General features: G+C 39.4%; 1 protein-coding gene across 1 annotated transcript; it reads right to left on the reverse strand.

The window, feature by feature from the left end:
• Positions 1 to 1,871: 1,871 nt before the first annotated feature.
• Positions 1,872 to 16,058, reverse strand: LOC120306739 (cytochrome P450 2J5-like). Its single transcript, XM_039340492.1, has 9 exons — positions 15,801 to 16,058; positions 14,411 to 14,573; positions 12,973 to 13,122; positions 12,621 to 12,781; positions 9,071 to 9,247; positions 7,645 to 7,786; positions 6,596 to 6,783; positions 5,264 to 5,405; positions 1,872 to 2,313 (listed from the first exon to the last, which is right to left on the reverse strand). The coding sequence occupies exons 1-9, from the start codon at positions 15,969 to 15,971 to the stop codon at positions 2,129 to 2,131; spliced, it is 1,479 nt and encodes a 492-aa protein (XP_039196426.1). The 5' UTR covers positions 15,972 to 16,058; the 3' UTR covers positions 1,872 to 2,128.
• Positions 16,059 to 16,507: the final 449 nt, after the last annotated feature.

Here is a 16,507-nt window from a genome sequence, read left to right on the forward strand (position 1 = left end):
CACTTGGGAACAAGTGAAGACTTTTCTTTGCCTTCCCTATGCTTCCCTTCTTTGGTTGGGTAGAGATGATCTATTTCTTCATCAGGTTCCTCTTCCTAGCTTCCTTGGACTCCCTCATGGTGCACGGAAACAGCTTCTGGAATGCTTCTGATAGGCCTCATATTCTTGATTGCCCCACTTGCTGCCTCTTCTGCAGTAACCTCTCTCAAGGCATCTTGGAACGAGATGTCCTCTTTGGCAAATAGTCTTTGTTGCACATCTCTGTTTCTCAGTCCACATACAAATCTGTCTCTCAGTCTTTCCTCTAAGTCTTTAAACTCACAATGCTTAGCTGCTCTTCTTAATGCAGCAATGTACTCTTTAGCTGATTCACCAGCCCGTTGATCCCTCTGTTCAAAAGTATGTCTCCAAGCAATAACAGACAACTTGGGCTGGAAATGCTCTTTTAATAGTTTCTTTAAATCTGTGTAGGTAACAGATTCAAGAGGTGCAGGGGCTACTAAATTTTCAGCAATTTCAAATGCATCTTGACCACAAACACACAGTAGGGTGGCGGCCTTTAAGCCATCTTCTCTTACTTGATTAACTCTGAAATAATTTTCTGCTCGGGCCACATAAGATCCCCATCTTTCAGGATGTGTAACATCAAACTCAGAAAGTTTCCCTATCTTTGCCATCTTCAGTAAAACAGGAAGGGTCTATCAGCCAGCTTACCTCCAACGAAGCTGTATTGGCAGGCAGTTGCTGAATTTAACGCCGTTTCCTCGCTGTCTCTGGACACCAGGGTAAGCTTACAATTCTTTGAGTAGTTGTAAGGCAATCCCACCTTCGTCGCCAGTGTTGAGTCCTCGGTTAATGGCAATGACGGAGCGAGACATTCTTGTGGTTTCAGGAACTCTTTATTGGTCTTCAGTAGCCCCGTTACAACTCTGAGCAGAACAAACCTCTCAGCCTCTCTTAAAGACGATCCCCGGGCCAAAAAGCAACATTTAGGCACGCTGTGCGCCTCGCGCATGCGCGCGAGCGCTGGCGCCAGGCAGTCTGGTCCTGGGCAGCTTGCAACTGCCCGGGACCATTGCAATGTCCCAAGCCTGCCTTCGCAGGCTCAGGACACAACAGTCTCCACTCTGTTTTGCACTCTGTCTCTAATATGTTAGATAGTTTGTTTTTCGGCCCTGCAGTCACAATTCGTTGATTGATTTTTTCCCCCCACTTCTAGACAGCATCAGCACATCTACCATGGCCACTCCGAATTCAGTTCAGTGTTGTCCATATCGTGTGGGATTACAACAATAATTTTACTTACTCTGTTGAGAGTCTGTCCAGAAAACAGGCACTGAAACTGAGGAACAGTCCTTCTTCGTTTCAGATCTTTTAATTTCCTGAAAGTGGGACAGTACAAGACATTTTTCTCCTGCTGACCCTAATAAATTGAAATAATTCTGGTTGTAGCAGACAATTCTGTGAGCATCAAGCAACCAAGTATAAAGTGCTTTAGAGGTCAAAACCAACTCTTTAGGTTACATCCAGAAAATAACTGGCAGCCAGTGCAGGGCCTATTGGAAAGGTACAGTTAGTACACAGACCATTGTATTTTGGACTAACTGCAACTTAAATGGCCTGTAAAAGCAGCTCCATGTGAAATGTATTTTGAGTCATAATCCCCAAATTTAAGAAAGATTCTAGGTTGCATGCTTTATAAATTAGCACACTTACTTTATTAAGATCATGTGCAATAAAATGCTTCCCTTTTCTCTCTGAAAGACATATGATTAAAAAGTGTAATTTTAAAAAATGCTATCTTTTGCTCTGGCTGAACCCCACAGGAGAAATTTATTAAAAAACTGAAAAAAAAGATACTAAGAGTAAACTGAAGTAAATACATTTTATTGGCATGTAAAAGAAAACAAAGGCATAACTAAACAAGCTTATGTAGCATATTGTTCAGCCACAACCTCCAGATCTTTCGTTGATCTGGTTAAGTATGTTGTGTGAACCCAACAATAGGTTGAATATGTGTAGAGTAAATGGAGGCAAAACCTGGAATTAAGAGAATATACATACAGGAAGCATTTAGCCATTGAATAAATATACTGTTTTAATGCTTTGTGGGTGGGTTTTTATAAGTTTAAGATTTGTGGGGAATAGCACATAGCTTGTAAGGCTGCGGAGGCATCGTCACTTTTACAATAGGTGTTTGATTGAATTCTTTCACTCCTTCAGGCAACTTGAAGTTGAAGGACCTCAAGAGGCTGGTTAGAAGGATAAAGATCTCAATTCTTGCTAGCTGCTGTCCCATACATACACGCAGACCTGTAAATGAGACAAAGCATGCATAAAGTGGATAATAATCTGTTCTCCAGAGTATAGCCCATCAGCAAGGAAATCCCCTCATGGAGATGACTTTAACTCAAGATGTACTAGAAGGAACTCCATTTCAAAGGCAAAGCTAGCTACACACCCATAAAATAAATGTTTTGGTGTCTTTGTCCAGAGAGGGACCTACAAGAAGGAAATCAATTTTTCACCTCTCTGTCCACCACCTTATTCTACAGTGCAACAGGCTATAGCTGGAGTAGAGGGTGGTGAAATGGACATAATCTATAAGAATTCCCTTTCACTGACCAAACACCTGTTTTTGATATTCTTTGCTTGCTACACCTGGCTATCTGATGAATGTGGAACTAATAGTTTGCAAAAGAGCTTTTCTTCTGATCCTCCTCAGAGAAATTGCTATTGTGGCACGGGACTACCTTTGACTTTTTTCCGTCAGGGATTTACGGTAAATATTCATGCACAGATCGTCAGTTCTGGAATGTCCAGGATGGCAGATTTGCTGATTGCCATTGATCTGCCACAACTACTCTCGAGCCTCAAATGTTGGCTTTGGTGCAGTATTTTGTTTTTATCACAACCGGAACCACCTTTGCATAGTCTTACTATGATGGACAGATGTGGATGCCATTCTGCAGGGATGGAAATCAACTTCTGCAGAAATTGGAGATAATCTTCTTCACCTACTGCAGGGATAAATGGCTGTTAAAATAGTCTGGTCCAGGTACAGTTTCTGATTGGTCTGGATGGAATACACCAAGGGAATCTCATGCCTTGTTTATTGTGTAGTCTTGGCTGATTTGTGAAATATGGTGATGTCCTAGGCAGTTACATCATTATCCATAGGAGCCCTGACCTTTTGTAAGAGCCTTAAGACCTGGCTCTGCCAGATGGCTTGGGGATCCAACAGGGAAGCTGGAGGTGCTTGACTAATTAAAAGCTAATCCCATCTCTCCCCTGCCCCTATATATCTGGCTCCCTCACCATCTTGTGTTAAGATCTTATTTTATCTGCTTTGTTATATTATATCTAATAATTTTAATGTTTTTAAAAATGTTTTTATGCTGCAAAAATGCCCAGAATTGGATCTCCTGCTTGAACAGGGGGTTAGATTAGAAGACCTTCAAGGTCCTTTCCAACTCTATGTTCTATATCTATGTAAATGCTAGAGGTTAGAACAAGTGAGAGAGGAAGAACCACGAGGAAGACATGGAGCAAACAGGTTGGCTAAAAGTATACTTGAGATGTGTGTGTGTGTGTGTGTGTGTGTGTGTGTGTGTGTGTGTGTGCATAATCCTTGGTAGATCTATCAGAACACAGGTTAGATTTACACAAGGAATTTCCAGAATTATTGGAAAGTTCTCTATTGCCAGAACTCAGTTTATACTTGAATACTGCGTGGCTACTAGGCTATGTAGTATATTCCCCAAAGAGATATATTTTGCCTCTGCTCGCTCAGCATTTAAAGAAATGGGAAAATGTCAATGTCAACTGTTAATCTGTTTTAATTATTTGGCTTTCACTTTTGATTTTTTTTCAATTTTTGCATGTCACCTTGAGTATTTGTGGCAATGAATTGTCCATCACCTTCTATAGATTTATCATCTCTATAGGCTTTTATTTACTGTGTTTCACATCATTTGTGGCTGTAGTTGCCTTATGGATAATATTCCATGAGGTGAGGTTGGAGGAGTGGTAAATGAGTAATGACTTTTAGATTCTTACTGTAGTGGCTCATTTCCTGCCTATAATGACCGGGTTGGCTATGGAGGAATGCAAGAAGGGGATACTATGATGCAGTGGCAAGTGATGGTGGTAATAAGATGTGATAGGATTCCTGGAATTGTGGGGGACAGCTGATAACAAGAGTCATAGGTTTTCAAATCTACCATTTGTTATTTGTACCATCAGTGGAGAAGGATTCATTGGTGTACGTGAAGTACCAGACAGGAGTGGAAGCACTGTGTTAGAAGGAACTCTCTAGTTAATAAAATGGTGGAACTTAATGCATCAGGCACTATTACTCTGTTGTCTGGTTCCATCAATAAGAAGCTGTAATTTGGCTAGTTTGCTTTGGATTTATATAACAATTCTCCTCCAAGCACTGAAGGTAATTGTATAATCTTGCACCTGTCTTACAAAACTCTACTGGGTAAGAAAACCAGTTTGGTCTGGTGGTTAAGGCGTCAGGTTAGAACATAGTTGCAGCTTAACCATGAAAGCCGGCTGGGCATTCTTAGGCCAGTCACTCTCTCTCAGTCCAGCTCACGTAACAAGATTGTGGTTGTGGGGACAATTGGAGGAGGGAGTGTGTTGGATATATTCGCCATTCGAGTTATTTGTAAAAATAATAAAGATGGGATGCAATAAATAAATAAATAAATCTAGTATAAATAAATAAATCTAGTATAAATAAATAAATCTCGTATGTATGTATAAATAAATAAATAAATCTAGTATAAATAAATAAATAAATCTAGTATAAACAAATCTCGTATGTATGTATAAATAAATAAATACATCTAGTATAAATAAATAAATAAATAAATCTAGTATAAATAAATCTAGTATGTATGTATCAATCAATCAATCAATCAATCTAGTATAAATAAATCAAGAACTAAATCTAGTATAAATAAATCAAGAACTAAATCTAGTATAAATAAATAAATCTAATATGTATGTATGTATGTATGTATGTATGTATGTATGTATGTATAAATAAATAAATAAATAAATAAATAAATCTAGTACTTCTTTGTACATCACAGTTTATAGCCTAAGGAGAATTTCAGACTCTTAGTTTTGAAACTAGAAGGAGTTAGAAATCCTGGATTTTCTATTCAGACCATAATGACCTCAGAACAACTCAGGGGTGGTGGTGTTGGGAATCTGTTTGTTATCAGCTGTTTTGGACTCTTGGATTTACCTGTTCCAAATGCTACGAATTCTTCCCGTTCAATGAATTTCCCATCCTTGTCTAAAAAGTGATTTGGGTTGAATTCTTCAGGTTTCTCCCATTGTTCAGGATCAAGAAGAACAGAGCGCAGGTCTGGGGCAATAAAGGTCCCCTGTAAAAAAGTTTTATAAGGGAAACAGGCAGAAAAGTTCAAGGAATATTGATGAAACATTTGCTTAGAGCAGTGTTTCCCAAACTTGACAATTTTAAGGCATGAGGACTTCAACTCCCAGAATTCCACAGCCAGCAACGCTGTGGAATTCTGGGAGTTGAAGTCCTCATGCCTTAAAATTGTCAAGTTTGGGAAACACTGGCTTAGAGTTTGCCTTTATGAATCCATATTTGTCTAAAACAGTTACTGAGAGTAGTGGCTGCTCAACAACTTAGTTTTATTTCTCCCTTTCCTTCCAATAAAAGAGAGGGCTGGATACCTATTTCTTTATCACGCCAGGTTACCACAAGAAGAGGACAAAGAAACATGGCTACACATGATTATAATTCTGATCTTTAATTCAGCCTTTACTCTCTTTTAATCTTTCTAAGATAAATATAAAATGTTTGAGGATCTAACTTTAAAATCTGGCAGGTATTTGTATTTAAACCCATAACCCATCCCCCATTCACTCTTTTCTTTATGTTTGAAATGTATGTGTATGTCTACATCAGTGGTTCTCAACCTGTGGGTCGGGACCCCATTTGGGGTCGAACGACCATTTCACGGGGGTCGCCAAACAACGCAGTCCGCCATTTTTTCCCCTTTTTCCTTAGCTGTGCTACTCCCTTTTATTCTATTGGCTTTTGAAAGCCAATAGAATAGACTCTCTTGAATAGAGTCTAATTCTATTGGCTTTCAAAAGCCAATAGGAATTGTCCAGGCTGTCTCTGCCCTGCTGAGCCCGCCAAAAGTCCCATTCTGCAAACGGTGCTGCACCAGTTGAGTAGTCCTCAACTTACGACCGGTTGAGTAGTTCTCGACTTACGACTGGTTGGGGGTCGCGGCATTAAAAAGGTTGAAAACCACTGGTCTACATCCCCGGAAGAAATCATCTTCTCCTTCCAGCACTTCTATTTACAGGAGGAAAAGCAGCAGAAGAACCAACAAAGGTAGGCAAACTCTGTATTGTCCTTCCCCAATGTTTCTCACTCAAAAGATAGTCAGCTGTGCAGCATAAGTAACGTGGGTGTGGGTGTGTTTGTTGTAACTTTGAACAGTAGTTAAGTGACCATAAATTGAGGGCTATCTTTATTCTGCTTTTCCTTCTCAGATGGACTACTGAAATGCATCCTGACCACGTTTCTCACCTTTGGAATGTGGTATCCCCTCATCTTCACATCTTTTTTAGCTTGCCTGGGAACCCCAAATAGCAAGGCATACTTTACACGCTGCATTTCATGAATCACAGCATTGGTGTAGGGCAACTTGTTCCGATCCTGATAGGAAATCAACCGTGAAAAGCCAAACACATCTTCAATCTCTTTGTGGACTTTCTCTAGGAAAAAAATAACGGAAATAGAAGCTTCGTTTTCAGTATTGTGGTTCACTTATTTATTTCCCAATATTAATCCTTAGTAGGGCATTAAACATAATCCCGTTCTCCTTTTGAGTGTCATGAAGGAGTACAGATTAAAAATGCATTTTCTCAGCTCTGATTAGATCTTGTCCAAACTGATTCAGAATATTGATGCAAACTGGCAATTTACTTCAAAGATTCCATTGAATCTCCTTCAGTCAAGCCGATCATAAGAATTTAGTCCCAACAGTTTGGAAATCTGAGTCAGTTAAAAAGAATCCATAACTGTCTTGAAAATATTTTCAACCAAATTTTTGCACAAACCTCTTATGTTAATTGTCATATTGTAATTTGGTCTTCTACAGTGCTTTTTTTCTAAAAAAAGAAAAGGTGCTGGAACTCATACATGTCATACAATCCACCTTGCCTACCCTATAAGATTCCATCCAAAAAAGTGCCGGAACTCTGTTCTGGGTGTTCTATGAGAAAAAAAGCCCTGGTCTTCTACACACAATCTAGGCTGAGAACAAGTACCAAATCTGAAAATCTGGGTAGATTTTTACATTATAAAGTCTGTTAAATATTTTAGATCTACTTTTTGGTTCACCACTCAAAATTATATTGAAAAGATCAAATAAGGTTTTCCATATGTACATTCTTGATTTCCACTAATCCTGCTAAGCTCATGTTTGTGATTATAGATTCAAAAATCCAGTTATGAAATTATTATGAACAGTTTATTGTTCAATAACCATTGATATTTCAAATAATTTTAAATGATTCCTGTGTGTTTTAGATGCCGAGAGTGGCCCTTGTTCCAACTGCTCAGATTTCTCTCACCTTGAATATCAGGATGACTTGCCAAGAGGATCAGTGCCCACTTCAGAGTAACAAAGGTTGTGTCTGTCCCAGCACCAAAAAAATCAACAATACACTGAGCCAGGTTCTCTTCATTGTAGGTAGAGTTGGGGTCATTCCTGCTCTGATGTTTAAAATGAAAGGTGAAATTTACAATGAATTCTATGTATCTTTTATGTGGTTATTTTTGCTTCTGGGTCACAAAGCATGAGAATCAAATATGTTCTTGGTAGTTATGCAGGAACATCAGTTCAGGAGAGTAATAATTACAGTGGGAGATTCATACTCAGTAAGACTCAATGTTAAAGTAGGCCAGAAACATGAGAGTTCACAAACTTGATACTATATGGAACAAAACTGTGACTGAGTATAGATGTTCTGCTTCGGATACCACAGAGCCTCCTTCCAGAACAGACATGTCAAACACAAGGCCTGGGGGCCGGATGTGGCCCATGAAGTGGTTTCATGTGGCCTGCGAAGCCATCCTGGAAACAGCGAGGGAACAGCCCCTGCTGCCTTGGCCCTGGCCCAGGCCAGCCGGGAGCCAATGTACAATTTTGTGGTGACCATCAATGCTGAAACGCGTTCAGTCTTAGCTCCACAAGGCTGTCTAGAAACAGCGAGGAACCAGCCCCTGCTGCATTAGCCCCGCCTCCTGGGTGCATGCTGGGGAGGTGTCACCCTTTGTGAGGAATGAAGAAATGGACCATGCCTTGGCACTTGCCCGGGTCCCACCCCCTTCTGCCAGAGACCCTTAGATCTGTCCCACTCCTGCCCAGGCCCCCACAGGCACATGCCCACCCAGTAGGCCACACCCACTCCATCCACACACACCCGTAGGCCACAGCCACCCTGGCCACACACCCCCAGCCCCCCGAGGGCAACTGCAATGCTGATGCGGCCCTCAATGAAATAGAGTTTGACACCCCTGTTCCAGAAGGTAACAAGGAAAACAGGTCATGAAGAGGATGTGTAGCCTCCCAGACAATCCTGTGGACCCTGCTCAAGCATCGCTTATACACCATGTCCTGGATAGAAGGAAGTGAACTACCAATAATCTTTTCTGCCATCCTCATCACTCTCTGCACCGCCTTCCTGTCTGAAGCAGTGATGCTTCCAAGTTGGACAGTAATGCAATATGACAGGATGTTCTCGATCGTCCCTCTGTAGAAAGTGGTAAGGACAGGGGAAGGAAGATGTGCTTTTCTCATGTGACACAGTAAATGCAGGTGCTGCCGTGCTACCTTCACCAGTGTCTCACTGTTGAGCAACCAAGCTAATCTACTTGTTAGCTGCACACCCTGAAACCTGATGCTGCTAACCACCTCCACAGATGAATCATTAATACACAGAAACAAGTAGCTCTCTTATTTCCTTGCCCATGTATTGAACTACAATAAACTCATACCTTCTCCATCTGAAGAAGATAGTAATCAATGAAATCTTGTGGCTCATGGAGAGAGCTGGATTCTTTGTGTTTCTGTATTTCTTGCTTTGCAAAGGAAATGATCCAATCTACAGACGCCAAGGCCTTCTTGTGAGGGCCTGGGAGGTAGTTCATTAATTGGGGGAACAAATCATACACCTAACAGAAAAAGGCAGAGGAAAAATTACTTATTTCCCACCACAGTTAGAGAAGACTTTCAGCAGCTGACAGTAACAGACAACTCTAATCAAACAAACAAACAAACAAATATTATAAACATTAAAATATGGTAAACAATACATGGTGTCAGACCATAAAAGCCCTCCAGAAATTATTCTAGAAAGCAGATAATGTTGGAAGCAGATACATTATTATAAAGCTATTATAAAATTCTCTTATTGTAAAACCTAAATATGTATACCATAGCTAACTCAGCTGTGTGATTTAATAAATTAAGTGAACTGGATTCACATACCAGGCTAAATAATACATTCACTAGTATAGTTCAGATTTTCACAGTCTACTAGTTTATAATCTAGTATGCTTGATCTTTGGGATCAAAAATGGGCATCTCCATTCTGATTAAGATGCCCCCAACACTGGAAGTTTCCCAAGGTGTGGAAAACCTGTTTTCCAAGACATTTGGATCAGGTGGGCTGAATTATAATTGATGGCAGGTAAAGTTATTGTTTATTCTTCAGTTCTTGAAACTATGTCTTGTGAGTTTGTTCTTGCAATTCTCTAAGCCCCCAAAGTCATATAATTCATATATAATAACAATAACAATATATATTTTAAGGAGATATCTGGTTGACACCTAGGATGCTGATAGCAACCCGTGTCAACCATCAGCACCAGCCAATTCAATTGACTGAGGTTCATGTTTAATGAATAAAAGATAATAATAATAATAATAATAATAATAATAATAATAATAATAATAAGCGACTTATGCCCCCATTTTATGACTTTTTTTTTGGGCCATGGTTGTTAAGCAGTTGTGGAGTGAGTCTTGCAGTTGTTCAGTAAATCTGGTTTCCCCATTGATTTTGCTTAATATTATTATTATTATTAATAATAATAATAAAGTTGGAAGGGATCTTGGAGGTCATCTAGTCCAACCCCTTGCTCAGGCAGGAAACCCTAAACAATTTCAGACAAATGGCTGTCCAGTCTCTTCTTAAAAACTTCCAGTGTTGGAGCATTCACAGCTTCTGGAGGCAGGATGTTCCACTGTTTAATTGTTCTAACTTCCTGTCAGGAAATTTCTCCTTAGTTCTAGGTTGCTTCTCTCTTTGATTAGTTTTCATATAAATAAATAAGATTTATTTCAGAGCTAAACTGATCTGCTGTTCCAGGTATGACTGGACAGATAGCAGGTTCAAATTCTTGATCAGCTAAATTAAACCACAATTCTCTATTTCACACTAAAATCCAAATGGGCTTTTCTTCATTCTTCCCATCTTTGCACCACTGTTGAATGCTATAGTCATTGCTGAAAACCAAACCTGTCTAAGATGATTCAATGTTCCCTGTATGAGGTGCTTTACACAACATAAAGATGGGATTCTCAGCAATAAAGTCAAGAAGTGATAGGGTTGACTGTGAGATGTGCTGTGTTCTAGAATCAAGAAAAAAAATCTACCTTCAGAGGCCAAGGATGCCACTGTGATATTCTAAATAGTTGTGATAGTCATGTTCCAATATAGATACGTGTTTGTGTGAATGACAAGGAAAGGCAGTGTGTGTATATGGAAATAGCTAGTCAAAATGGGCAGATTTTGGACTTAGGTTATCTTGACTTCAGCCAACTGTTTAATCAGATTTCACAAGAGATACTAATGGAGAAGATGGTGAAATGTGGATAGGAAAGGGATGACTGGACAAGGAAATCCAATGAGGACCTGTTACTCGCTCTGGAAAGAGACTTTGAGAAGAGTGTAGCACAGGCTACATTCTAGGCCCTGCACTATTCTCTTTTTCTGACAGGAAAATATGATTTTCAAATTTGCAGATGACACAACAATAGAACAGTGGCTTAAGAAAACACCTTAGTGTTCAGTGGATAGTGCTCAAGAGAATCTTGACAGGAACATATGCAAAATCTTATATGCAGGTAGAAAAAAAAAATCAAAGGAATTTAAATATGTTATGGAAATGGTACATGTGAAAAGGATCTAACTATCTTGTTGGATCCTTAGCTAACCATAAGCCAACAATGTGATACAGCTATGTGAAAAGCATATACAGCTACTCCTTGATTTAGGATTGACTGCTTAACAACCATTCAAAGTTATAATGGTCTCGAAAAATGTTACTTATGACATATCCTCAAAGATAAAACTGCCACACCATTTCCATGGTCACATGATCACATTGTGGGTGCTTGGTGACCAGTTTCCAATTATGACTGATTGCAGCATCTCACAGTCACCTGATTGAGTTTTACATCTGTTACCATTTTCCAGCAAAAATCATCCATTGGATAAGATGGATTTAGAATTACAAACATATGATTCATTTAATGATTTTCCTTGGGTAAGCCACCTGGGAAAGCCAAGGGAAATCATCAAAACAATTAAAAAATGAAAGTTAGAATACTTTGGACATGTGATGTGACACCCAGAAAAATACGGCATACTCCATTTGATCCTCCAGGGAAAGATTGAAGGCAAACGAGGTCCAGGCAGAAGAAGAACATCGTGGCTTCAAAATCTAAGGGACTGGTTTGGACAAAACTCAGCAACACTTTTTCGTGCGGCTGCTGATAAAAACAGGTTTGCCAACATGATCGCCAACGTCCGATAACGGATATGGCACAACAACAAGAAGAAGATTCATTTAATGACCATGGTGATGTGCTTAACAACCATTGTAAAAATAGACATACAACATACAACATAATTCAACTTATAACCACAATGACAATCAAAATTTCCCGGTTCAGTTATGGTTGCAAGTCAAGGATTGTTGCATAGTCCTAGGGCAGATGAGCAGAAATCTAGTATTACAATCAAGAGAAATCTTTCTTCCTCTTTCTTCCATAGTATTCATATCCCATTAGAATATTGCATCCAGTTCTCTAACTCAGAAGAACTGTTCAATGATGGACTGACACAAGAAGTGTTGGACCATCATTTGCTAGAGGTATTTAAATATGGAGTAGAAGGCCATCTGCTTATGATACTGAAATGATTCCTACATAGGGAGAGCCACTGAAGTTAAGGTATCAGTCTAGAAATGGGCAACCATTAATTCTGGTCCCAACTCAAGCACTAAGTCAACTGGGTGACCTTGGACCAGTCCTTTTTCAGCTCTAGGAGACTGGCAAACTACTTTTGAAACTTGAGAAAAAACACATCCAGGCAATCACGAGGAGTCAACACTGACTTGAGGGCATACAAAAGTACTGGAGAGAAGAGTACATTAGATGATTTGCAAGGCTTCCTCCATGCCTTACACGACTCCATGAAAACAGTGGTAGAAACATAGGTTTGGGGGACTTTGTCTCTCTTGTCGAAAAACGACTCACCATATGGAAAGAGCCACCAGTGAATTTCACAATAATTTCAAGGGCTTGAATTAACTTCTGGAAGTTTTCATCTTCAAGAGCAAACTGACGTCCAAAACTCAAAACACATATGACATTAGAAACTGCATTTAGTACCGGAAACGATGGGTCAAATGGCTCTCCTGCAAATGAAGATATTTTATAATGAATTTTTAGGGAACAGGACTTTGAAGGGGATGAAGGAAAACAATTTGGAACTAATTGTTTGAAAAATCAAAAATCAAATACACCACCTTTTATCTGAAATACTCAGAATGGAAAAAATTCCTGCAGACAGGGACCCGAGCCATTGTCATTACCCCAAATTGCATACCTTTTGTTTGTCTAAAGGCCTCTATCAATGTCTGAGCAACTTCTTCTATTCGATGCTCAATGCTTTTCTTCCCCACGCCCAGCTTCTGCAGAGAAGTGATGCCAATGTGCCGCTGCTGTTTCCAGGTGTGGCCATTGGAAAGAATAATTCCTGTGGGCATCAGCAGACAACGATAAGTCATTCCTGATAACATTCTTGTTAAAATCTGCTTAGGTCTAGTTGTTGTCAAACATCTCTCTAGATTTCAGGTGGGAACATCAAATCACATGCTACGGTTATTTTCTCTAATCAATGCTAACTTTATTCATGGATTTACTTTTCATAAACCAAATGAAACAAGAGTTAAATTTTTTTCCCCTTATAATATTTTGTGAATGTATAAATTGTGCGGGATTATTTCAAGGCATATGAGTGAATTTGAAAACAAACAGAGGTGGTTTCCAGAATGGATAGGTGATCAGTGAACGTAGATTGATCATATATTTGAACAGTCAGTATAAAATTAGTGCCTTTACAGTAGTGGCCAAAACTGTGGAAACTTTTTGGGGTAAGTGTATTTTTGAGGTTTGATGGCTAATAACATCACTTTCTTTTGGAGTAGTACGATAAAATTATATATCAATGGAAAGATAATTTAATCAAGAATGTAATGCAACATAGTTTGTTCAATTATCTGTACTGTATTCTATGAAAAGTTATAGCCAAATAACCAGAAAAAGGAAGCACAACTTGCTTAAAGTTGATATCAGCTAGCTTTCCTTCATCTGATTGTAGCCAATGAGCATGAGTGTTTAGAGAGCCAATCAGGTGTTATCTTGTTTTGGCAATGAGCCAATCAGATCACAGTAGGATTCAGTTATTGGCGTCATGTATTGAAGCTGAGAGGAGGACATTTGTCAGTGTGTTATGTGATCGCTATCAAGTTGGTTGGGTTTTTTTGTGTTCTTTAATTTAGTGAGCTTGTAAAACGTAATAAAATTAAAGTAATGGTGCAAAGAGTTGACTGGTCACCCAGAAAGTGATTAAAATAGTATTTTTAAGTAAACAAGGCTACAGTTATAAAGAAATTAGAAGACAAATTGGTGGAAACTTAACCAAAGGTGGCATTTCTACTGTACACTTTTCCCAAAAGGTTTCCACGATTTTGGCCACTACTGTAAGTGGACAGGTCATACAGAGAGAATTGGCAAAAATCAAATTTGCAAAACAGATAAATGAAGGAAGAGGGATCAAGAGGCAGTGGAAGACAGAGAAACATGTAATTGGAGGAGATTGATGAGGTCAGCAGAAAGTGGATTAAGCAAAATTTATTTTGCTTATCTCACGTCTTCAAATCTTTTGTTTATTATGTCTTGCTCTTCTTTTCCATGCTATGAATAACATTACCACAAATTATAATAGTGTGATGGTTATACAATTCTTTACAATTTGTACCTACCCTTTCCTTTTCCTACAGCAGTCAAGAAAGGATCATCCGGCCGGTCCGAGAATTCTTCTGAGAACCTGGTCATTTCTTCTTTCACAGCTTTGAATCCAGACAGTACAACTACAAGGTAAGGCCCAATCCACATGGAGTATATATTCCCATATCGTTTTACATGCTGGCCAGTGAATCAAAGATGAGAAATGTTACAATCAAATAAAACAGGGTATGTGCACCTAATATGCCCCCAACAGTCTTTCCTAAATCCTGAATTCTAAGACTTTTCACCCCAGGCAATTCTCTGCTCTTTAGAATTAGTCCTCACAACCAACATTCCAGTGGTTCTCAACCTGTGGGTTGGGACCCCATTTGGGGTCGAACAACCATTTCACGGGGTCACCAAACAACGCAGTCCGCCATTTTCCCCCCCTTTTCCTTAGCTGTGTTACTCCCTTTTATTCTATTGGCTTTTGAAAGCCAATAGAATAGACTCTCTTGAATAGAGTCTAATTCTATTGGCTTTCAAAAGCCAATAGGAATTGTTCAGGCTGTCTCTGCCCTGCTGAGCCCGCCAAAAGTCCCATTCTGCAAACGGTGCTGCACCAGTTGAGTAGTCCTCGACTTACGACCGGTTGAGTAGTTCTCGACTTACGACCGGTTGGGGATCGCGGCATAAAAAAGGTTGAGAACCACTGCAACATTCCTTGGCTGACATAACAAGCCCAATCTGTTAGACCAAACTGGACGGGGAGAAACAGCTGGGAGAAAAAACAGTCCCTCAGGAATCTGGTTTCAAGCCATGAAGCACGTACAGGTGATACTCAACACCTTGAATTACACTTGAAACATGCCAGGGACTTTTAGTTCTATTAACGTTCTTCCCGGAAAAAATGTCCCTGCATTTATTTCTCAGCATTAATGCTAGTCATTCCATTTTAGTGGACATAGTAATTAGTGATTATATGATCTCAAAAGCAATATATGAAAGTTACCATTTTATCATTATAGAATTGCAGAATTAGGAGGGACATTTAGGCTATCACATCTGACTGATTGTCCAGTGCAGGAATAAAAAATAAAACATATTCATTGGAGGGATGTCTAAGCAGAAGGAAGGGGAAACTCTCCTTTCTCTAGCAAAATTGTTTCCATTAGCAATATTTTATTGGTAAGATAGAACCAGAATCTGCCTTCTAAAAATTCACATCCTGCCCTATTATTTCACATCCTGCCCTGTGAAACGGTGGTAAACAGGTCTCGGCTTAAATATTCCAGCACATCACTTGATTAAATTCCTCATCATACAATATTGCCCTAGGTTAATACATTTATCCGTAATTGTGGTGCAAAGAAAATAATTAAAATTATGGTATTTATGACTGGTTGATTATTTAGAATTAAATACCTTAAGCAAAACATCTCCTTGAAGCCCAATCCCATTAGCCCACAAGGTCCCCAGGATAGGTAGAGCAAAAGGACCGGGAGGCAAATGTCTTCGGGTCCAAAGTTGTCTCAGGAAGAAGAGAATCAGCAGAACAAGCAGAAAAACAAAGAAAATGGTCCCTATGGCCACCATTATCCTTCTGGAGCTTTCTCCCTGATGCTTCCAAGTTGATCTGGAGGTGGTTCTTTCTTTTTATCTCATGCCTTTTGCTTTTCTTCCTGGTTTCTGTACTCCCTTGATTGGAAACTAATAGCAACGTATCTTTTGATGATCTGTGTAATTAACGCTGGTATTTAGTCAACAAGAGATTACCACATTCGTTCACATACTTCTGACCATGTGCCACTTAAGTAACAGAGGAAGAGGTTTGGAAAACAGAAGGAAGAGATTTGGAAAAAAATATCCAGAGCCCAGGAACAAGGGCAGATGTGAGCTTAAAAAAAAGTCCTTCAAAGATTCACCTTTCAGGCTACACTCAGAATGAGATGTATGAAGGCAGTTTGGTGGTAAGGAATAAAAAGAATAATAAAAGTATTGGGCCGTAAGGCAAAACACAATATCATAAAGGATGGCTAGGTCCTACTCAAGCCACCTGATCTCTATTAGTTTGAATAATGCTTCAGAGTTGGGCAATTGTTCCTGGTAAAGCTTTAGCATGGATCATTTCC

Source organism: Crotalus tigris, unplaced genomic scaffold (genome assembly GCF_016545835.1).
Source record: "Crotalus tigris isolate CLP2741 ecotype Arizona unplaced genomic scaffold, ASM1654583v1 scf7180000017752.986373038:1224578, whole genome shotgun sequence".
Taxonomy (NCBI): domain Eukaryota; kingdom Metazoa; phylum Chordata; class Lepidosauria; order Squamata; family Viperidae; genus Crotalus; species Crotalus tigris.